This window comes from Prinia subflava, chromosome 4 (assembly GCF_021018805.1).
Source record: "Prinia subflava isolate CZ2003 ecotype Zambia chromosome 4, Cam_Psub_1.2, whole genome shotgun sequence".
Classification (NCBI taxonomy): Eukaryota; Metazoa; Chordata; class Aves; order Passeriformes; family Cisticolidae; genus Prinia; species Prinia subflava.
The window spans coordinates 23,066,904-23,090,092 of NC_086250.1; the positions used below are offsets into that span (position 1 = coordinate 23,066,904).

The following is a 23,189-nucleotide window of genomic DNA, read 5'->3' on the forward strand; positions in this document are numbered from 1 at the left end:
TTTGTAAGAAAAAATCAACCCCCAACACCCAATCAAACTGATATCACAGCTGGAGGTGAGAGCAAGTTTTGCAGCATTGTGACAATTGTGTAATTTGGTTATATTGCACAGAATTGCATACTACGGTAATACTTAGACTATAATTTTCCAATTCAAGATCAGTCATACTTCAAGCAAACTGGCCTAGATGTGTCTGTCATGGTTTTCACAATAATCTAGTATTTGAACTTTTTGAAAAGACTTGCAGATATCAGTGGAGAAATGCATTTCATGTCTTTTTTACTGCCTAGAAATAAAAGAGCCTGTCTGTAGACAAAGAGTTGGTGAATGTGCATAATAATAACTATCAGCCCCAAAGGAGAGTTTGGAAATTTGTCAGTGTGCTTTAGTTCAAGGAAATGCTTTTCCAGATGTGGGTTACATTGATGAGTGAATGTCTTCATAAACAATAATACCCCTGATTCTTGGAGCCTTGTTTTCATTAACCTTTTGATTAGAGCTTTCTGTGCACTTAATTTACAGTCTTGCTATTTCTTTGAATCTTTGTAGATAGTAGACTTGGACTTTTTTTTTTTTTTCTCCAAACAAGTTCTAATTTCCAGGTTCTAAACTGTGTTCATGGATTCTTTGTCTCAGAACAGAGAAGATATTTTGAGTAGACCCAAGAGCTGTATTGCTTCTTCCTTAACAAAAGGGAGGTCCTGCTTGTCAGGGGATGGCAGTATTTTTAGTAGTAGCTGAGCAGAATCCTTCCATGATGCCGTGCTTATTGCTCATAGTGTTAAAGTATTGATACCTGGATTATTTTGTTGAGTTACTAAAGATTGGGAAATGTAACTGATGTTTATAAGATCATGAAAGCAGTGAACAAGACAAGTGCAGAATTGTAATTCTGTGACTCCTGCAATGCTAGAACCATGGTGTAAATGCTGGAAGTAAGAGGATATAAATCTTAAATAGAAGGAAGCTTTTTTTCTGTCAGGAGTGGTGAACTTTTGGGTTGTTGCTTTCACAGCTTCTTGAGACAGTGATTGGATAAAATGATGGAAAAACACTTTCACAAGCTGGTGCTAGCAGATGGTGGGTATTTCTGCCATCTAAGTTAGGATAGCTGTGGATACTGGGAGAATTGGAGGCCAGTAGTCCACAGATAGTGGTCAGGTTTGTGTTCTGTCCCTTAATGATATTTGTCCTACTGCTGTTGGCAAAATATTGGACTTAATGGACCATAGTTCTGACCCAGTGGGGCATTTCTTTTGTCATCTCTCAGATTCTCCTATATGTTACCACAGTCTAATATTGCCCTTGCTGTGGCAATAGTTTGAACCAGTAGTATCCTATTTTCTTCTGTCTTTGTCTGTGAAAATCATAGTCTTGACCATACTTCTTAGTTACAAAGGTGACTGAAATGAACCCTTCCATGCCAGATTCATCCTACATTGCTTCATTCAAGAGAGTGCATCTTGGATCCCGCTTTTAATAATGTTTTTTTAAATTACACTCAAATATTCTATTATTAATTATTTCAGAAATTTGGGTTGGGAATTCTGTATCCTGGACTTGTATCTGCAAGGGATGAATCTGCTGCCTTTGCACTCTTCTCAGACTTCCACAAATTGTCACATAGTGTGTGAAGCTCTTTTACTTGTTTTTGTGTTTGTCAGTCTTACTTTTGCACCACTGCTTCCAGAACTGACCACAGCACTTTATTCATTGAAGGAACCAAGTTACTGATCTTTCTTAAAGTGACTGGAGTCTTTGTGTGTTCATATTTAATATAATTCATCCTCTTGTCTTAAAATTCTGGCATGCCTAGAGCTATAGTTGAAATTAAAGCATGATAAATATATCCTATCTCATTGTGAAGCATGAAGAATGTCAATGAGTATATACATTACTTTTACCACAAGGCATCTCACCTCAGTATTGATAGGTAATGTATAAAGTGTATGTGTGTACATACACTGATGTGTCAACTGTGTTTCCAAACTCCTATGGTAGGGTAGGTAGCCTTTCATTGAGAAAGGCTTGTGCACACACACAAAGTATGTGTACTTCAAGTGTGTTCATGGAGTCATATGACACCTGAGCTAGTGCTGTGGTAGGAACTGTGAAATGGATTGCGATTTTAACATGTAGTCTTTTTGCTCCTGAGGAGCAGTGTAGAAGACAATTGTTTACCCCACTGAAATACCTTCAGCAATTACTTCTAGTAAATAACATTTCCCTGATTGCATCTAATTCCTTTTTCCCTCCTGTCACAGAGTTCCAACCAGGAGTGCCATGGAAAGGTATACAGAACATTGACCCTGAATCTGACCCCTATGTGACCCCTGGAAGTGTACTGGGGGGGACAGCCACATCTCCCATTGTGGATACTGACCACCAACTTCTGCGGGACAATACCACAGGTAAAACAGTGAACATCTGATCTGTGATTTTCAAAGTCACTCTGATACTCGGGATCGTTGTGATGTTGCGGTAGTAGGCAGTGAACAGTCTGTTGCATTTGCCTGAGAGGGGAGCTGCATACCTTTGCACTGTGCCTGGGAGCACCTGAAAGTTTGGCATTGGTATGGTCATGTCTTTCTTGAGGTTTAAGGGTGTTAGAGAAACTCTGTGAACTTGGTCTACTCTTTCTCTCTCCTTTTCTCCTTGATAGGGTCTAATTCTTCCCTCAACACCTCGCTGCCTTCACCTGGTGCCTGGCCCTACAGTGCCTCTGACAATTCCTTCACCAACGTTCATAGCACTTCAGGTATGCGGGCTTTGAAACTTAGCCAGATAAAGCATTTTTTATTTACCACTAGATCATTGTTGTTCCACTTGGAATATTAAGTCCATCGTGTGTAACGGTGATGTGGGAAGACAAACACCATAACTCTGAACATACCCCTCTCCTTCCTCTTCCCCCCACTCTTTATATGCTAAGCATGACTCCATATGGTATGGAATATCTTTTTGCACAGTTGGAGTCAGCTGTCCTGGCTTTGTTTCCTCCCAGCTTCTTGTGCACCCTTATCCCTCCTGCTGGTCAGAGGATGTGAGAAACAGAAAAAGTCTCGATGCTATATAAGCACTGCTCATCAATATAACTAAATCATCTGTATTACCCATGCTGTTCCCAGCACAAATCCAAAACATAGCCCCATACCAGGTACTATGAAGAAAATTGACTCTACCCCAGCCAAAACCAGCATATTATGCAAGTTAAAGAATAAAGTAGAAAGCAGCAGATGCAAAAGGAAAGATACAGTAAATGTACAATATGTTGACATTATAATTTTTAAAATATGACCTGCTTGTGTATGTATTAGTAAAGGTGAGGGATTTTTTTTAATTTTAACTTTAGGACTTGAGAGTGCTCTGAAGGGAATGTTTTTGCATTGGCTTTTATAGTACTCATCATTCCCTAAAATCTGGACAGTGAGGACATTTGGTCCTCTGACTTTTAATGGTTGGCTTATAAATATCAACTGAAATATATGTCGCAAATCCTTCATAAGAAGGTCACCACAGCTTTCTGTTGAAAAGCTGTTTCTGCACACTTTACAGTAAAACACTGGAAATATTTGCTCCAGAGGAACAATTTGGATTCTAAGCTTCTTGCAAATGTCAGTTTTTTCTTGAAAACATCATTATCTTGACAATTACTTAAAAATGAAGAATTGTGTGTAAATAGCAGAGGTGACGAGCAGAGCTGAGAGCTACATCTGGCCCAAACTTTAGGTTTTTTCATCATACTGAATAAAAGCTGTGTTCAGGCATTACCTCAGCATATTCACCAAATGTGTTGAAAATTCTCTTTTGTCCTTAAGGAAATCTGAGTTCATGCAGCCAGTTTGTGAGCTGACTTTGGTTTGAAGCAGTGTATGCAGATTCTAGGGACATAGAAGGTTCTTCTGTTATAACCTGAGGAGTGTAGTGGCATGTAGCAACTTCTTGCTTTGTTTAATTTTATCTAGCACATAAGAAAGACCAAAGAGATTAAAAAAATATTAATTGTAGTCAAATTGAGGAAATTAGATCACTGCCATATACCAATTTCTGTTTGTCTGTTAGACATAAATGTTTGCTGTCAGAAAGTCAATCATCTGAACTGGGAATTCAGAATTCTTGTACCCATAAAGTAGAGTCTAGTGAAAGCAGGTTTTTAAGCGTTTTTACACACTTTCAAAGGTTAATGCTTGAAACCTGCTTGCTACTGACCATTTCTGTGTCATGGAAATACATAGATCCAGCTGTAAATTGAAGCATGCTTATACATGCTGAAAGCTTTATGGGCCTTGGTTTCCAGATGTGTTATTTTGTGGTGCCCTGGCATATCATAAATCTGTGGGTTTTCACTTTGTTTCAAATTACATTCACCACCGTCTGCTGGTGACTAAAGTTAAAATGCACATATTTGCACACAAGTACATGAGAGTTATGATTGAGATAATGTCTGACACAGCCTTTTCCCCCAGATTGCCATGTCTGTGTTGACTGGTTCTCAGTGCTGAACAGTGAGGAATTTTCAAGGAATTTTGAGTTTTGAAATGTCCCTTGGTGTCCGAAGTTGTGGAAGAATTTCCAGTCTGCCTTTTATAAAAAACTGGTTGTTGGGGGTTAGATTTGTTTCTTTTTTACTTGTAGATTTTTTCCCATAAGTTGCTAGGAAAGTAACTGCTGGGTACTTACGGGTAATTAAAAAGAACAAACTGGCCAGGGGAGAAGAATGTAGCACCTGGCTACACTTTTGTCTCTGGGAGTTTCTCTCAGAGAGGGGTAAGATAAAGAACAGGGCATGGGAGCAGCTGCACTCTCTTGCTCTCGGCGTTGGAAGGAGGACAGTCAAGCTGTGGTTTGCTCTGGGGAGGCTTCACTGTCAGCCACTGTCACTAGGGTCCAGTCCTGCCTGGGTATTTGCCACCATCTGTTCGTGTGTCCAGGAGCTCTGAGCTCGCCATCTCCTGCCTTGCTGGAGCTGGGCTGCCACTGTCCCACCCCTGCCCCTTCTTCGGCACTGTTCTGAGTCTTTTTGCTGCGCTGTGGCCCTGCACCCCTATCCCAGCCTGCATGCCAGGATGCCCCTTGGTTCCAGCTACCACCGCAGAGCTTCTGATATATCCCATCCACCAGCCCAGGATTTTCTGCCGTTCCAGCTTGGTGTCCCTCAGAGTCCTGTAGGGTCCACCGGGGTCAGACTGCCTCAGGGTTTTATGAAGCAAAGCCTCTCCTCCATCCCTTCCCATCTTGGCCAAGAAGGCTGTCACAAGTTTTCCTGGTTCTGTTTTGTTGTTAATGCTGTAGTTGTTGTTTTGTTTATCTTGTTATACATACTAGTAAAGAACTGTTGTTCCTATCCCCATACCTTTGCTTGAGAGCCCCTTAATTTCAAAATTACAATAATTCAGAGGGAGGGAGTTTACATTCTCCATTCCAAGGGAGGCTCTGGCTTTTCCCTGGCAGACACCTGTCTTTCAAAGTAAGACACAGGTTTAGGCAGAGCTCATTTATGACCAGTGGTGTTTTGGGGAGCACTTTTATTTTCCTATTTTATTGCATTTCTTTATAAAGAGTTCTTAAAATGTGTTAAGGATATCCACTATAGGTCTTCCAATAGGCATCTGCCTATTAGTAATACTTCCTAGTGAAAAAATGCGCTATTGTGTCACATAACTAAACAGCCTTTTTTATGTGGTACTACTGTGTCAGCATTGTGTGAGGTTTGCGATTCACAAGAAAGCTTTGATCTTGTAGGGAAGACATCTTTAGGAGGCAACATTAGCTTAGTAGGCCAAGAATGGTAAATACTCCTTTCAGTTCTCTGCAGGTTTTTTTTTACTTGAAGAAGGTCCAGTTTCATTAAAGGTCAGTAGTGCCCAAACTTTTAAGAAATTCTCGGGTTCTCAGATGAAATGTAGTGTGGACATAGAAGTTGCTGTTCATCTTATTAATGATGTAACATACTGCAATCAGCTACATTATCACAAATTATCTAGCTATATTACTTTCTTTTGTCAGCATATATAAAAGCAAAGATTAAGTTACATGTGGCATGGAAGTTTTTTTGGTATGATAAATTAACTATTGTATGGTTCTGGTTTTCATGCTTGTCTTCAATATAAGTGCAGTCAAAAGACCTACTGTGATAGGACAGATGTTTAATCTCACAAGTTTCTCTAATACGTACAATTTCTTTAATCTTCTAGCAAAATTCAGTGATTACAAATCAACCTGGTCCCCAGATCCCATAGGACACAATCCCACTCATCTCTCCAACAAGATGTGGAAAAATCATATTTCCTCAAGGAACACTACAGGGCTGCCTCGCCCACCTCCTGGTCTGACCAACCCCAAACCATCATCTCCATGGAACAACACAGCACCCCGATCAGTCAGGGGCTGGGGAGCACAGGACTCAAGACTTGGTTCTGGTAAGAACAATCAACTGGTAGCAGCACTGATCAGACCTGAGCAGTGTATGTTTCACAGTGCCAGTGGTTTGGCAGAAAGTAAGTTGCAGTTGTCTGGTTATAGAAAAAAAAGAATTCCTTCTTGAAATGGAAATTTGCTGTCAGTAATTGGGGCAGATGGGGGGTTGAATCCCTGGTCCTGCTGCAGGGAATGAGCGAAGAAGGGGCTGAGAGTTGCCACAAGAAAGTACCTGCTATAAAGGGCCTTTCAAGACTAGATGCTTGCTGTGTGTGGGAAATTCTTCAAAGAAAAACTCCAGTAAAACAAATCTTGATGTGAACTGTGAGGAAAGGTGTAGGGTTTTTTTCAGGATTGAAGATTAGACGTCCATGTTTTAACAGGGCTGGTAATGCTGATTTTTTTCTGTAAGACCTGACTGTAAAAAACAATATTTTTTCTTTGTATCAAATCTGGTTTGATTGATCTGTCTTATAATTTGCAGCATCTACTTGGAGTGATGGTGGCTCAGTTCGTCCTAGCTACTGGCTGGTTCTTCACAATCTCACTCCACAGGTATTTTCTGTGGTTGTTTCTGGGAACTTGTTTGCTTTAGCAAGGATTTGTGAATTCTTCAGTTGTTTCTTTTGAATAAAATCTGACAAAATCAGATTTGTCAGCATATATAACGTATTTCTGCTAAACTGAGCTGCAGTCTGATTGTTTTTCTATTGTAATTGCTTCAGCTAATTCTAAAATGTTCAGATTTTACTGTGAGACTATTAAAACATTTCTTTACTTAAGAGTTATAAAAAATAATTAAACCGAAAGATTTTTCTTAGAAGTGAGCGTAAATTTCATTAATATAATGTGGAATGGTTTGTAGTTGTTCTTTCGGATTTTGTCAGTAAGGAGTGTGATGTAACTGCCAGTTTTCACTTCAGTGTTTCCATAGTGAAGCCACAGAATTTTTCCAGCACTCCTGCTAAAAAGTTATGTTATTTCTGCAAGTATTCTCAAAGCTTGCTGCCATTCAAAATGAATTCCGTGGAGATCCTGTTTTCAGCACTCCCAATTAGTCCTGTGTTCAGGGGCTAGGAAAAGCCTATATGATTAACAGCAGCACCCTGAGGTCAAGACAGAGAGTCCCCTGTTCAGCAGGATAATTTACTGTGCTTCTGCAGTCTATAAAAAAGGTTCATATGGAAGAAGCTGAAATCTCCATCAGCTAACCCCAAAGGCAAACTGTGCTCCTTTTGTTGAAAAGACTTTACCTTGATGTGAAGGAAGAAGTGGTGTGAGGAAAAAGCACAGTTCTAAGTCTGGCTTGTGTAAAATTCTTTAATGCTGCTTTAGGAATTATTTAATGGAAGAAGAATATATTTTGGAGGCATTTAAGTTAGTAGGAAGGAGAAACAGATCATAATTGTCTCATTATGGAGTCTCTTTATTGTAGATCAGTACACTAGAGAAGTGTAAAGGTTCAGATGGATTCATAGACTCACACAATGGTTAGGCTTAGAAGGAACAATATGTTCATTTCAAGGTTCTCTGTTTTTAATTTGACCATATTTGTACCCCCACACAACTTCATTTTCCCTCATTTGAAGCTGTATTATAAAACGGGGCGGGGGGAAGGAAGAAAGTAGCACTTCCTTAAGTATTTGCACATACGGATCCCATTCATATGTCCATGTTCCTGTGGTACACCAGGAATGGAATCTGTCTGTACAGAACACCTGGGGAAACAGCTGTTACTGGAGGTAAGTAACAAGCTGTTACTGCTGCAGAAGGAATGTAGGTAACAACTGCTGTAAAAACATTAGTTCATACAGAATGGACATTGGTGGGTTTGGCAGCAAAATCACTGACTCTTTCTGTCACTGTTTCATAAACCACAATGACAAAGAAGCACCAAAATAAATTTTCAAAAATTTCATTGTAGATATATTTCCAGTTTTGCAAAAATCTTTTAAATACTAGTTCATTTAAATTCTGCTGAAATCCAAGAGCTGGAGACTAAGACATTCTGGTTTCTGTGCTACAAATTCTGATAACTGAAGATGGTGAGAAGTACAAGTTGTATATAATTTCTGGAAAAGCTGTCAATGTAAGGATAGTGACAGTGTAAGAAACTCAGTGAGAGAGGGAAAACTGGACTTAAGCTATAAGTAAACAGGAAAGATAATTTATATTATTCCATACTAAAGCAAACTGCATGTAACTGTGAGAAGACAAGACATAAAAACAGTCTAAACAGTTCCTGTTTAAAAATCAACTTCTGTCACCTTTGCTTACTTCCCACTGCTTTCATCTGTTTTTCTTTCTGAGAGCAGAATATCTTTAAATTATTGACGAAGTCAGGATTGAAGTATGTTTGGAGAAGTAATTACAAACATCTGTTTCATCCTGGCTGTTCTTCCTCAGATTGATGGGTCAACCTTGAGGACGATCTGCATGCAGCATGGCCCACTGCTGACATTCCATCTGAACCTGACCCAGGGCACTGCCCTCATCCGATACAACACCAAACAGGAGGCGGCCAAGGCCCAGACTGCACTGCACATGTAAGCAGTTTTGAGACAGAACTCTTTGGAGGTATAGGATTGATGGTGTGAGCCCCTAAACTCAGTGAAAACTTTTGAATTATACTAATCTTCCGAATTCCGAAGGCTTTTAATGTTCTTCGTCTGTTTTGTTTGAAAGGTGGCATATGCGCATTTACCTACATGGTATAGTCATTTTTATTGCTCTTGGTGTTAACGTTCAGAACCTTAATTTAAATTTATAAAGATTTGCTTCAGGCATAACTGAATGTTGCGGCAAGGGGTTGGGGTGTTTTTGTTTTGTTTTTTCCCCGTATAAAATGAAAGTTCTTGTGTTTTGAGTGAGTTTCACTGTCAAAAACGGCTGAAGTTTTCCATGTCCACTGCAATGTTGCAATGTAGCTGATACCTCCTTTGGTTTGGGCACATATTAGTGTTGTTCCCGTGCTTTCTGAATCCCTTGCCATTACTTTTTGAGTCTAACTTTTTTTTTTTTTTTTTATGTGGACCTTGCACTGTAGGTGTGTGTTGGGAAACACTACCATCCTGGCTGAGTTTGCCACAGATGAAGAGGTTAGTCGCTTTTTGGCACAAGCTCAGCCCCCTACACCTGCAGCAACTCCAAGTGCACCCGCAGCGGGCTGGCAATCCCTGGACACAGGACAGAACCAGACAGATCCAGTTGGACCTGCTTTGAATCTCTTTGGTGGGTCAACAGGGCTTGGGCAGTGGAGCAGTGGCAGTGGCGGCAGCAGCAGTGGGGGTGATCTCACTGGAGCTTCATTGTGGGGGCCCCCAAACTATTCTTCAAGCTTGTGGGGGGTCCCAAGCGTAGAGGATCCACACAGAATGGGCAGCCCTGCTCCCTTACTACCTGGAGACCTTCTGGGAGGAGGGTCGGATTCAATCTGAACTTAGAACTTTCAACTCTGACCTCGTGACCTTTTTTGGAACAGCAGCAGCACTAACTTGACCTTTTTCATTTTTTTCAACTTGCAATAAATACATTTATAAAAGGAGAAAAGAAAATGGAGAAAGAAAGAAAAAAAGGTGGGTCATTGACAGACTGTCTGAGCACATAGTTGCCTCCCTTATATAACTTCAGTTTTTTTGTTTGGAATATGAATCCAAAAAGAGAACATATCACTCTTGAAATACTTGAATCGTGAACGCCAACTTAGAAAGACAATGTGAAGCAAGTACACATACCATTTAAATTTAAACAGAAAAAATTAAAAAAATTAGTTTCTAGTTTTTCACTTTTTCATGTTATACAGAAGTTGCTAAGAAACATATATACTGAAAAAATAGCTTTTTAACTTTGTTTGCACTGGGTGTGTTTCCGTCCTTAGGTCTACCATGTTGGGTTGGGGTTGGGGATGGGTTCGAAAGAATAAGGGGAGGGAGGGGAAGACTTGACGGAGCCTCACTTTAAAAACAACAACAAAAAAATAAAACTAGAAAAAAAATTAAAAATTAAAAACACACAAAAAAAACCAAAACATAAAAAACAAACAAAACAAAAAACCAACACTTCGTGATTGGCTGGTTGATAAGTACCAGTGTGTTCTGGCACATGTAACTGCCCACGTGTGCTTGTTTCTGTATGAGTGTGTGAGCACATGTTTTTGTGTGTGTGCATTTTTTTCTTTATATATAATCTTGAAACGCTGCATTGGTGGTCGTCTACAGGCTGGCTGGCCATCTGCGTGTCTTGATTCTGTAAGCAAGACAGGCATGGCAGAGTCCCTGTGGCTGAAGTGGAATCCAGTTGAGCCGGATTAAAATTTGTCAGTAAGGTTTTTTTAAATTCATTTTAGCAGGGTGCTGTCTCAAATCTAGAGATCACATAGAGTGGATAGTCACTTTCTAGCCCTTGTTCTAACCCTGTGGTAGAGCAGAACACTGCCGTATCCAAAGGATTTGGTGAGAAGGGAGACAATGTTGTCTTTTGAGTAAGTGTCTTTATTTATGTCTGCGTGTGGATTTTTTGTACTAAATGAACCTTAGGTTGTTTGTTACATAATGCAAGCCATTTATTTCTTCCAACAAGGAGAAGAGAGGAGGAAAGAATTGCCATTTTTTGTGCAGCTGGACAAATGTTCTTTTTCAGTCTCTTGCAAGTGTCAGTACCTTTTAAAAAAAGTGTTTATTTTCTCCCCTAAACCTAAATAAGCACCTAGATAACTAGGTAACTAGATCAGCACTCATTCTAGAGGAATCCATCAAAAGCTTGAAAATCCAGCCCAACCAAATTAGCCTTTTAGTTGATTTACTGCTTCCATTAAAACTGACAAAAAACTAAATGATGTCAGCAAAGTACTGGCCAGCCTGCCTCATCTCCTGAAAGCACATGCAGCTAACTGCTTCCTGCGTCCTTCATGGTGAGCGTTACCTGTGCCAGGCCTTGGTGTCATTACAGCGCCAGACCATCACTGACAGAAACGTTTACTTACGAATGTTCTTAAAACAGTGTGTACTTCAAAGGTTTCCTTTTGTTTCTCTGTGTTGTGTTTTTTCCTGTGTATGTGGTTTTGCTTAGGGAGGTATATAACTAGCAAAGACTTTTTTTTAAAGTATTGCACCTTTTTGGTTTTTGTTTTTATTTTTTTCTGTACTGTTGCTTTTTAATTCCTGTATTTAAGGAAAGGTTTGGGGTTTTTTTAGCATCAGTGTAATAGTAGTCTGGGCAGGATAGGGGTGATCTGTTAGCTACAGTGATAGCCAGTGCTTGAGTGCATGTGTGCGCTGGGAACAAAACTTTTAAGACCTGTTGTGAAGAGAGTCATAGCCGACTTGAAGGAACATCCCTTGAAATGAAGCAGAAAGTCTTTTGTGGGGCTGGGGCCAGGGGAGGAGGGAAGAGAGATGCTAGTACTTTTTACATAAGTACTCGGACTTCCATGTGGCATTGTCCAGCTGTTATACTGTCTAGCAAAGTGCCGCCCTTCTGTACCAGCACATACCTGTCCATTCCAGCCCTTAGAGAAAGCAGTGCTTTATCACCTGGCAGAGGGGGGCAGATAGGGGAGTCTGTTTCTTCAGTGTTTTCATTGAAGGATGTGACCACGTCTAATGCATTTAACTCATGGGTTTGTTGGGCAGAAGCAAAAACAGATGCAAGTCATGGGGGGGAGTTTACTGCACGCGTGTGTATGTGTGTATGCTTGTGTGTTGGGGGTGGGAGGGAAGGGCTAGGGAATTATATGGCTGGTTTATTTAATTTGCCTTTTCTATGTAAACCCAATGTCACAAGGAAGACTGACTGAGGGAAATGCTGCATATACACAGGCCTGTAGATTTGTATGCAAATATTGTAGAAAAGTATGACTAGGTCTGTATTTGTTTAGTAAACTGGAGTGTGCAGCATACTCTTGCCCCTTTGGAAAATACTTTCCTATCATGGCTCCTCCATCGATCCCACCATCCACAAAGAAACAAAATGCTCTCTTTCAGCTCCTGCTAGCTGGCTAGTGCCCTTCGTGTGCAGGCATCTGTGTAGCTTTGTTTCTGCTCAAAGACCAAGTGCACTTGGACATGCAGAGCAGGTTCTTAAAAGTCCTGTGCCAGCAGTACTTCCTAGTGAAGCACCTTTGGCCTGAGCAAGCCAGTATCTGTTCTGTCACATGATTTGCTATACATGCTGGTTCATTGCTGTGTTCCACCCTCACTTCTCTCTCCCAGCCTACCCTAAGGTCCCTTTTCCTGCACTTTGGGCTAGTTGAGTTCACTGCGATACTACGGTGAAAGCCGGGTGCTAATGCCCCTCTTGTTTACAAGACATAATGAGGGATTTGAAATATTTTAAAAGAAAAGCTAAATTGTTCTTCCATTGTAAGCTTAAAGGGAAAAAATTAAAACGTACAAAAAAATAAGACCAAAAAGTGCATATATATATATATATATATATTTTAGATGAAGACTAACTCTGGGAGCATTTAACAGTGTTTTTGGTTTTATTTTAACATTTTATTTTCCTGCTTTAAATTTGCAAGCATTCTCAGGAATTCTAGGGTAGGAAGCCAATTTTTGAAGATGGTTTATTTACCCTTATCCTAGATAGATGGCTATTTCTTGTTGATAAACTTTTACAAGTTCCTGAATCTTCAAAATGTTTGAAAGTTTTTACTTTAAAATAAAAAAAAAATAATGAAAAAAAAATAATTTAAAAAAAAAAAAAAAAAAAAGAGAAAGAAAAAAATCTCCAAATGTTACTGTCAAGCAAGGGATCAAGAATTTTCAAGACTTTGTAAATTAAGATGCATTAAGAAAACTTGTCAATATCAGCAACAGGAATTCATTGCAATGTTAAACAATTTGTGGGAGAAGGGTTATCATTTATTGTGCTTTGTTACTCATGCAGATGTGTGCAGTTGTATGGAGAAGTGTGTGAAAGGAAACCTAGTATTCCCTCTTGATTTAAACTAAACAAAAATATTCTTCCAAGCACCTTTTTAAAAGCAGAGTGAAAGTATAAAACTTGTTAAAATACAGTAGAGTTTAACTGAACAAATCCTCAGTTAGGATGACTGGCAGGAAATACATGGTGGTGCTTCTTTGAACCACTTCTGAGCAGTGCTAAAGAAAACCAGTGTTGACAGAATACTCAGTAATGAAGTAATTCTATTAACCTGCCTTTTTCAGTACAGAAAAGAAAAAAAAAACTATGGAAAAATTCCACACAAATGTACATTGGGAATCAACTTTCCTATTTTCAACTACTTGGTCAGTTTAATCCCCCACTTGGAGATTTGCTGCTGTCTTTTCTTCATCCACCCCACCTCTCGGCCTTTGTTTTATTTTATATGAGGGAAATAGCCGTTAAACTCTTCTGTTCACCCTGTTGTTGCTGGCTGTCAGGGCTTACAGTCTTGAACTTAAGCATTTGGTGTTGGGATGGCCAACTTCTGCCTCCCAGCTCTAGGAGTCAGGGGCTTACTCTGCCTGAAACAGCTCGGCTCAAACCACAAAAATTGCGCTAGTGCCTTGTTACATGCCACCCCATGCCCTATAGGAGGGAAGGGAAGACGAGGCAAAGTGAGGAAGTGTAGCCACTTCATGGAAGTAGATGTGCCCATTCTTAGGGGAAGAAGAGCATGCCGTGTGAGCAAGTCGTGCAATGAGTTACTTAATAGTAGTTGAGATAAGTTGTTATTATCAGTAAAAGAAATCAGATGCCAAATTCTGTCTTTCTCATAGCAGTTGCCCAGTGTTTTCATGTTGTTCTGTGTGTGCATGTGAGTCTATTGAAAATAATGCATCAGTAGTAATAATAATGTGCTTTAAAAATCCTGTCATGGGCCAGTAGAAGGAGGGTTTACTTAGAAAGTTTAGGATTTTATTTTATTGGGTTTTTTTATGAGAGAAATGAAGTGCTTTGCCAGAAGCTGTGTTTTATCAAATTAGTAGTGTCCTAAGAGAGGAAACCATAGCATTTAGTCAAAAAAGCCGACAGACTTGACATTCACTTGGAAGTGGATTGTGACTGAGTGCTGAAGGGTTGGCAGTCTTAAATTTCAGCAGTCTGCTGGGTCTAAACCTGTTGTAGTACAACAGTCTGCTCCTCGTTTCCTGAATGTGCATCCTGTAAGTGTTAGTGACTGTCTCCTCAGTGACAGTTTTCCTGCATTGTCAAAATAACATTAATCTATTTTCCAGCTACAGTTGACAGATCTGTATGGCTTAGTCATGGCACTCCCAACCACTGCAAGTGGTGTCTTAGAGTTGCGCTAACCATACTCAACTGCTAGGGACACCCATTGCTTAATGTTGTAAGAATTCTACCACTTGAGCTCCTAACAGTGAAAAGTCAGCAGAAATTGATGTTGGGGTATTTCTGGGCTTTTACAAAACTGTTCCTGGGAGGAGTCATTGGCGGCATCTTGTTTAAACATGTTGGTAAGGTAGGGCAAAGAGGCTGGGGAAAGGGCAGCTTGGAAAAGACTTGGGACGTCTCTTTCCAGATAAAAATCCAGCCACTTTGCTTACCCTGCCTTGCAGTGTCTTATCAAGCTGAGAGTTTTTAATCTGTTTGATAATTCTTTGCTCCATTTGAGGATTTTGTCTTAGCAGTGACAACAGAGTCTAGCAAGCAAAACAAAGGGCGATACAGCTCAGAAACCTGTGTTTAGACATCTGACATTTACTTGGAATACTTGCCATCTTTTCCCAATGTCTTTATGTATCTACCTGGACACTTGCCTAGCAGTCTTGAGAGTGGGGTTTTTGTTGGTTTCGGGTGTTTTTACAATCACAGGGTGTCAGGTTTTCCTTTTTTGTTGTTGTTTATTTTGGTTTTTTGTTTTTTTTTTTAACTGTGCTTCACATTAAATAGCTTTTGTAATGAATAAGAATGTTAAGCCAAGCATGTTTTTACTTCTGCAATATAAACAGGTTGATTTCAAAAAACTGGGTGGGATAACCACCTCAAAGATTAAATAACAATTAAACATTTACATTAAATTGGCCTCTTTTTCTTTCTTTACTGTGAAATTTCTGAGCATTTATTCCTTAGAACTTTTGCCGTTTTTCTTCCTAAAAATGCTGCCACATCTTCCACTGTGTCCTAATAGTGCATCCAAACAGTACTGTAGTTTTTCGGGGGAAATTTTGATTAGATTGAGTTTTTTGCTTCATTCTTTATTATGTTTAACTCTTAAGTTTCCAATTTTGTTTGTGCATACTGTTTTCCTATTGACTTTAAGAGGAGCACTGTTTGTGTATCTGAGGTACTCAAATTTGACCAAGCCTGGTCAAGAAGATGAGCTGGATCCAGGATTAAGGTAGCAGATGAGGACCTGTTGTGTTTCCAGTGTGTGTTGCATATATCACCTTCACTTAAATCATGTGACCTTGATATCCAGGTTCTCAAGTGGATTGCAATGCAGGTTTTGTGGAGGCTGGTTTATATCTCAGGGTAATAGTCCTGATTGAGTAGAAGGTAGGGGTTTTTTTCTAAAGATGTAAAATTCCCTTATTAGAAACAGCTTTCTTAATTGTAAATATGCATGCATGCTTTGTGGGCAGGAAAGTAATACCAAGACAACTACATTAAAATTAATTTAAAAAAAAAACCTCAAAAAACAAATGCTGTTGAATTGCAGCTTTGGTCCTGAATCTGAAGCAACATAAGCAGAATCTGTTGGTTTGTCCAAATTTATTTTACACACAATATCATTTCAGTTCAGTAGTTTATTTGCCACTGTTTTGCAGTTTTAGGAACTGATACTGTTAGATCATATTGTTCATTCCCACTGTGATCAAAATACAGATATCTAAAACCCAAACTCTTTCTTCCCCTTTACCTCCAGTACTAGGCCTCCACCTGTGGCAGAAGGATGTTAAAAGAATTGGGGAGAAATATGTGAAGTTTCCCAGTGTATGCAGAGCTGGTACTCCCTGTTGTCCTGAATTCACATCCAAAGCTAAACCCCAAAGCAACAGGCTGTAGCAGACCTGTTGGTTAGACTAAACAACAGGAGCCAAACTGGAGATTTTTAGGAGCCTTGCTAGTCCATGTCCTTCACAATGTTTTGCATAAGTGTCCCATCACTGTAAATACTAGTGTTGCTGAATTTTACCAAAGTCCCCTTGCAGTAGATAATAGGAAACAGGTCCATTTTGTAGTGACTCACCAAGCAGTTCTTTGCCTACAGTAGACTTTAATGGACTGTCTACATTGCTGTTAAAATTGAGTCAGGGTCCCATTTAAAATTATAGTGCTCTATTTTGTGGTGTTACATGACTTTAAACTTTGTGATTTAGTAACTATAGCTTCTGATCCTTGTATGAAAAGTAATTTAAGGTTTCATCTGTGCTAAAAAAGCACTAGAGCTCCTGGTGGGTTGGAGCCTACTTTTAAAACAGGGCACGATAGATGCAGTTTCATCTTTAGCATGCAGCAGACAACATCTGATTGCATCCGCAGTTTGGCTGCACATTGCTTTTCATTGAGCTATACAGGAAAGCTTTTCTCTAGAAGTCTCCCAGAGTCCTAGCAAGCTTCTAGCAAATCAAGTACCCTCTGCAAAAGAGCCATTTTTGCCCTGTATGTGTGATAGTTGGGACTGGTGACATTCAGCAGTGTTAGGGTTCTTGTAAACTTTGTAGTGAGAAAGGGAGTTTTTTGACTTGACTCTGACAGCCTTTCTGTAAAGTAACACAGAGTATTTCAGGGGGAAAGAAAAAGAACAAAAAAAGGGAAGAATGCATTGTGCCAGCCAGCATTAAGTATTTAAGTATTTTAGCAGCAAACATTCTTGACTGTAGTGGGCAGAGGGGACGAGACTGGAGAATTTTGCATGAGTGCGCAATACAAAGAGGCTGTCTTAGCAAGAAATGTTTCCATGAGCACTAGATGCCTCTTCTTGGCTATTGGTGTGCGTTGTTACATTCGCAGAACTAACTTCCTCCTTTTTTTTATATTTGTTTTTATTAATTGAGACAAAGTGGAAGCTCTTCCTGTTTCAGATGAAACACAACCAACCATAAATTATCGTTTTCTTCATTGTTTACTGTTGAGCAGGTTGCACAGCTTGTTAGAATAGCTATTTTAGTGACATGGTTATGATATTATGTGCTTTCTTTGCCCTCCCTCTCCCTGCCAGATCTGGCTTACCCTTTCTATATAAGGCACTGTGTGGGTTTTTTTTGTTCTCTTTTGTTTTGGGGACATGTGGATAAGAAGCAAAATGAAGTGAAAATGCAAGCCAAGGTAGAACAGCCTTACTTTAGGGGGTAGCCTTACAACAGAGCTTTATAGTGAGTGTGCTGTATTCCAAAATATGTAAGCCAAAAACAAACAAAAAATACCATTCATTTATGCAAAAAAAAAATTTAAAAGAGGTGTTGGAAGATTTCTTTAATATGTACCTTCTAAAGGTGGAGTAAGGTCTCACCAAGTGATAGGTTATTGTGATACTTCTTGCTGGGTCAGTAGGAATGGGTTGGAGTATAAGCGCTTAATGTTTCTTCCTATGTTTTTACAAGCAGTAAATTAAATGTGATATTTATGAATGTGCCTTTGTGAGTATAGTGACTGTCTAATTGAGGAGACTGCTTGGGCTGGAGAGGAGGCAGTGGTCTTTCAAGAGGTCATACATTGAGATTGCAGCCCACTGGTCCCTTTTGACAAGCAGCATCATTGGCTGGTCTCTACACTGCACAATACGTATTCATATGTGGTAGAGATGGGGGTAGGGGGTGCAAAGGGATGTCATGTGATGCACAGAAGCTGTTGATAGTTTTAGACTAGTCTGCCATTGCAGGTTGAGTTTTTATATGTATTATGTGGCTTCTCTTTATGTTTGTGTGCATGAGTGTGAGTGCATGTGGCTTTGGTTTTTTTAAGCACTGGAGAATTGAAACACAGTGATGTTTGAGACAAATTTATACATGAAGAGGTGATGATGTTTTGTAGCTTCTGTTAAACAGTGGTTGCAGGCACACTTTTACCCTCTCTGCCCATGTCCTCATAAGCAAAACAGGAATTTTTTTTTTCAACCCTTCAACTTCCAGCACATTTAACTTTGCCATTTAAATGAACAGGGTATTACACAAGAAGAAAAACAAAAAGAGTTTTTTGAAATGGTGAGGTAGAAGTGTTTAAAAGGAAAAAAATCTGAAGTAATTTTTTTGTTTCTTCGAAGCTGTTTGTAGCTAAACATGGGAATCTGCAGTGTCTCCTTCCATTTGTTTTTTTTTCCTAATAATTCACCTCTTCGTCTCATACAAAACATGAGGTGTACAAGATCAAGAGCTGTTGTTGTAGCGCTTTGAAATTCCCACCCTGAAAAGAAACTCCAGTGGGATCCCTCAGCTCTATTCAGGAAGACAAAGAGAGGAGAGACTCTGCAGTTTTCTTAGCTTCGCTCTCATTCCTCTCTAATGGCCTTGAAATGTATTATTATGCAAATGTGAATTTTGTTACTGAACTTAAGAAGAGGTTGTTTGTTCTTTTTTCAAAAAAAAAAGGTCCCATATGTGGTCAGCATTGCTTCTTTATTTTGTAAGTGAATTGTAAACTATGCATTCTGCAGAGGAGGTGTAGGGGACAGAGATACTTTGCTAAACTGTTCAGGAGTTTCTGTGTCCATGGCATATCCATTATAGTTTGGGGAAGTGGGGAAGTGACAACTTTGAATTAAGAAGGAATTGATAAGAATCTTTCTTTTGTCAGAAGCTGGCCAACTGGGCAGAGATTTGAATAACCAATGTTGGCTGCAAAACAAAATCAGATCTGAGCTTTGCACAGGGCTATGAATTCAGCCACACAGATTTAACCCGGGCCCAAAAGGGTGAATGGGACACCATGTCCACCTGGGGAATATATACCACTTCCTGTGCTCTGGCCCTTGTTAAGCTCAGGAAAAATCCACTGCCACAGGCACTGGCTTTTTTGGATTTACTACTCCATTTCAGCAGCCGTTGTGCTCTTCCAGGAGAATTGGAACATGGCTGGTCCTTGATGTTCAAACTTCCTTATCCTTAACATTTTCTTTGCTGCTGTTTCTGGTACTGTTCATACAGTGACAGAGCAGCTGTGGGCAGGATGGTGGCGATGGTACTTACTTTTTGTTGCTGATCAAAGCCCAGCTATGAGGACTGTTTTTTCAACATCAGCAGCTACCGGTGTTTTGTTGTCTGGTGTTGCTGCCAGTGACTTAGCAACTAATGTTGACAGTATGTGAAATTTTAGGGAAAGTAGACTGATAGTAGACCAGATCCTTGCTATTTAAAAAGAACTGTCCTATTTTTATTATAAGGTGGTATCGTAATGATCATTAAAAAGGATTTACTTGTTCACATCTCCAAAATGCAATCATTGTGAATTACGTGCATTCCTTGAAGCATGCTGAGCTTCCAGGAAGAGTCTTCTCAGAAAAAATGTAGACTTCACTGCTCTCTCCATCATTATAATAGAGACCTTTTGACTTGACTTTTTCCTTTGTCCATGGTGAACCATGGTACTGGCATTATCTTAGGTTTAATATCATAAACGGAGAGATTATCCTGCCTGTATTCAGTGTTTTCATGCAGCAATTTTATTTTTGTTGAACACTCACAGTACTGTAATAAGTAGTAGACTTGATGATCACGGTCGCATCTGTGCCTGCCTTGCAGATGTGATGTTATCAGGGTTCCACTCTGTCAGAATGCCTTTAAAAAAAAAAAAAAGAAAGAAAAATCAGAAGCTTAAACTCATTCACAAAAATACCTCGTGGTACATTTCCCCTTCTGATGTAACTTTTTAAGTCTTAGTTTTTCTTCTAAACTTGATGGGCTTTTATTTCCATCTGTTATCTCCTTTGTAAAAATATATTTGAACTAGTGATTTTGAGCACAGGTCGGGAAGCTTGAAACTCCTGAATTTTAACACTGGCCATTACTCTTCCCTTGCCGTGGGCAAGTCATTTAACTGCTTTGCCTTTGTTTTTTCACCTGTAAAGAGGGATTGTTAATAATACTTACCTACCTCACAGGGGTTTTGTGAGGATCAACTAGTAATGTTTGTCAAGTGCTTAAAAGAAAAAAGCGAGATAGAAGTATGAGTTTTTCACAGCAAAATCGCTGGTTCTTTTTACATTGTTTGCTTGTGTGGAGGGAGATAACCCTTTAATTATTGAAGCCATCAGACATTGAGATCCTAAATAATAGAAGTTGATATTCATTTATTCATACTCCTCAGTCTTTATGCCTGTTTCAATCTTCTTCTTTATATAGTTATGCCAGTGTTGCTACATGTCACGTATCTCCAATACTTTTAGATAAGCTTCAAAACTGAAGTACTTGGAGCTTGCTGCTTCTTTCACCAGACCACCTAATCAGACTAAGTTTGTGTACTTCTTCCTGCCATTAAGTGGCAGTTTTGGTAATATCATCTTTCAAGTAGACAGATCCTTTCCTGCCATCAGGAAGGGGAGGTGGTGGTGTGTAGTTCCAGAGAGGGAGATGAAGAACCTGGCCACTTTATGCTGCTGCTCCAGGGATAAAGGGCAGAATAGCTTCCTGTGTCCTTCCCTGAGTTGATTTCCATGTGTCACCAGTCACACTGCAAATGCAGTATCTCTTGTCCACAATATACAGAAGCCATCACCTGCCAACAGAAGGTAGGAACAGAGAGAATTATATTAGATGCTGCTTGTGTATATGCCTTACAGCTCTCCCAGAATGTCTCTGGGAGGGTGGTCGGGGACGAGGTCTTCATTGGGCAAATCCCACAGCTGTCAGGGAACCTCTCCTACTTTCTGCCCTCTCAATCACTTGGACGCTGTTTCTTCTTTCTTGGTGTGTGTCTCAGGGATGTGCACATGAGCCCATGCTTCTTGGAATTTGGTGTTTGAAATGCCAAGAACATGGTTTCTGTACCTGAAATCTTTGTCTGACACTCCCTGGTCCTCCCTGTCCTGCATTGTTCCCTGTGGCCTTAGGAACATCTCTCCACTGTTGCTCTACGCCACCCTCTCCATCTGTGCCAGTGATCAAGTTGAAGTGTATGTAGTGATTCTGCAGAGAAAGAAGCTGAAGTGATGCAAATGCACCTGTGGGATTTACACACAGAGGTATCTTGGTTTTCTGCCGCATCTGCTCTAAAGCCTGCAGAACATCTGATGCACAATGCTTTTCTTTCTCATCTAGAAAGCAGAACAAACAGCAGTATAACTCTGATGATGGTAATTCTGTAACGTTTACTTCTAACTTAATGCTAAGTATTTCCCTTAAAGAACCAAAAAAAAAATCCGACCTTCTAACAAAAGTAACCAAATGTAATCTTCCTGGTGCGGGAGAGGAAAGGGGAAGGGGAAAAGCAGTGATGGGGAGTGTTCTGATCTATTTTCATCTCCACTGCTCGGCTGGAGGTGTGAAATGCTGCTCTGAGTTCCACAAACATAAGGGATTATGTTTACAAAGGTAAATGCCTTCTGCCTGTTCAGGAAACTGGCTACTGGTGGGCATCGAGTTTCGCAAGTTTCTCTTCATTGCAAACAAGCAATGGGAGAAGGGTTTGTCTGGAAGAGGAATGGAGAAACAGATCCATTTCATCTACTCTTCTTGGTAAAATAATGCCTCCTTCTCTCCTTATGGAATGGAGGGATGAGGTGTCTGAATAGAAAATCATTGATGTCCAATATGGCTGGATTAGAAAAGGCAGCTTTTCTACTTTGCACATAAATAGGTAACAGGAAGGTACAGCTTGAGTCCTCTTACCTGAAACACTGTCCCCCAGAAGCAGACATTGTAATCATAAAAATAGTGGCTGTGTGTATGTTGATGCTATTTGCAAGTTACCTGTAAGTGTTTATTTTTTTTCTTATACTTGAAATGGCTTCCTTACTAAACTCTTACCGTAGTTCTGGTTTCTCCCCTCCTGTAGTGTGCAGTAAAGAAAATTGCAGGAGAAACGGGGAGAATGTAGAAGAGATGACACAATGTCTTGCATATCCATGTTTCATCTTAATTTCCATCCTATTCTCAGAAATGTTTGAACTTCCTAAGGGTTTTCCATGGACACAGAAACTCAGCACTTTAGAACGTGCTCTTGTAAGGCTGGCTGCCCCTTTTCCTCCTTTTCTGTATTTTTATTTTACTTTTAGTATAGTGGTACTTAAGATCACTGGTTCACTTAGAAAGAAAAAAGAAAAAAAACCCAATAAGATGTTTAAACTCTACTAATGTACAAATAAGCTGAAATGTTGCATTTTATGTGTATTTTTGCCATAGCAGGTACTGTATTTCTCATGCTGGATTTAGAAAAAAAAAAGGAAAAAAAAAAAGAAAAAAAACCACAAAAGGGTGATGTTTTATTGGAGTGTGACAAGTTAAGAGTAATAAGAAATTAAGTCGTCGTCATTTCATTGAAACTGAGAGATGGTGTAATACTTATATAAGTTTTCTGAAGGTTTTGGGGGGGCTTTTAAGCAGGGTTTTTTTGTTGTTGTTTTTTCGGGTTTGGGGTTTTTTGGTTCTTTTGGGTTTTGTTTTGTTTTTTATTGTTTGTTTTGGGGGTTTGGTTGGTTTTGTTTTGTTTTTTTAAAGATATGATTGTATTATGTGCAACTCAGTTGCTTACATTATAACTACAAACTATTTTTGGGTTCCTGGAAGAAAAAAAAATACTAATAAATGTGTTTGGCTGCTAAGCATTTAAAGCTTGTGTTTTGTGTCCCGCGGCCGTATCGCAGCCCCTCAGGCCGCGTTGGCCTCCAGGCGCGGGGGGGCGCCGGGCCCGCCGTGGGCTCGGGGCGGGGC

General features: G+C 39.7%; 1 protein-coding gene across 8 annotated transcripts in view; it reads left to right on the plus strand.

The window, feature by feature from the left end:
* Nucleotides 1–23,080, plus strand: part of TNRC6B (trinucleotide repeat containing adaptor 6B) — a 139,005-nt gene extending 115,925 nt beyond the window's left edge. For all 8 annotated transcript variants that reach the window (XM_063395963.1, XM_063395964.1, XM_063395969.1 and 5 more), the window contains 6 exons: nt 2,265–2,411; nt 2,663–2,758; nt 6,195–6,419; nt 6,902–6,972; nt 8,824–8,963; nt 9,464–23,080. In XM_063395963.1, coding sequence (XP_063252033.1) covers nt 2,265–2,411; nt 2,663–2,758; nt 6,195–6,419; nt 6,902–6,972; nt 8,824–8,963; nt 9,464–9,854 — 1,070 coding nt within the window. In that variant the 3' untranslated portion in view covers nt 9,855–23,080. The remainder of the gene's footprint in view (nt 1–2,264; nt 2,412–2,662; nt 2,759–6,194; nt 6,420–6,901; nt 6,973–8,823; nt 8,964–9,463) is intronic.
* The last annotated feature ends 109 nt before the right edge of the window (nt 23,081–23,189 follow it).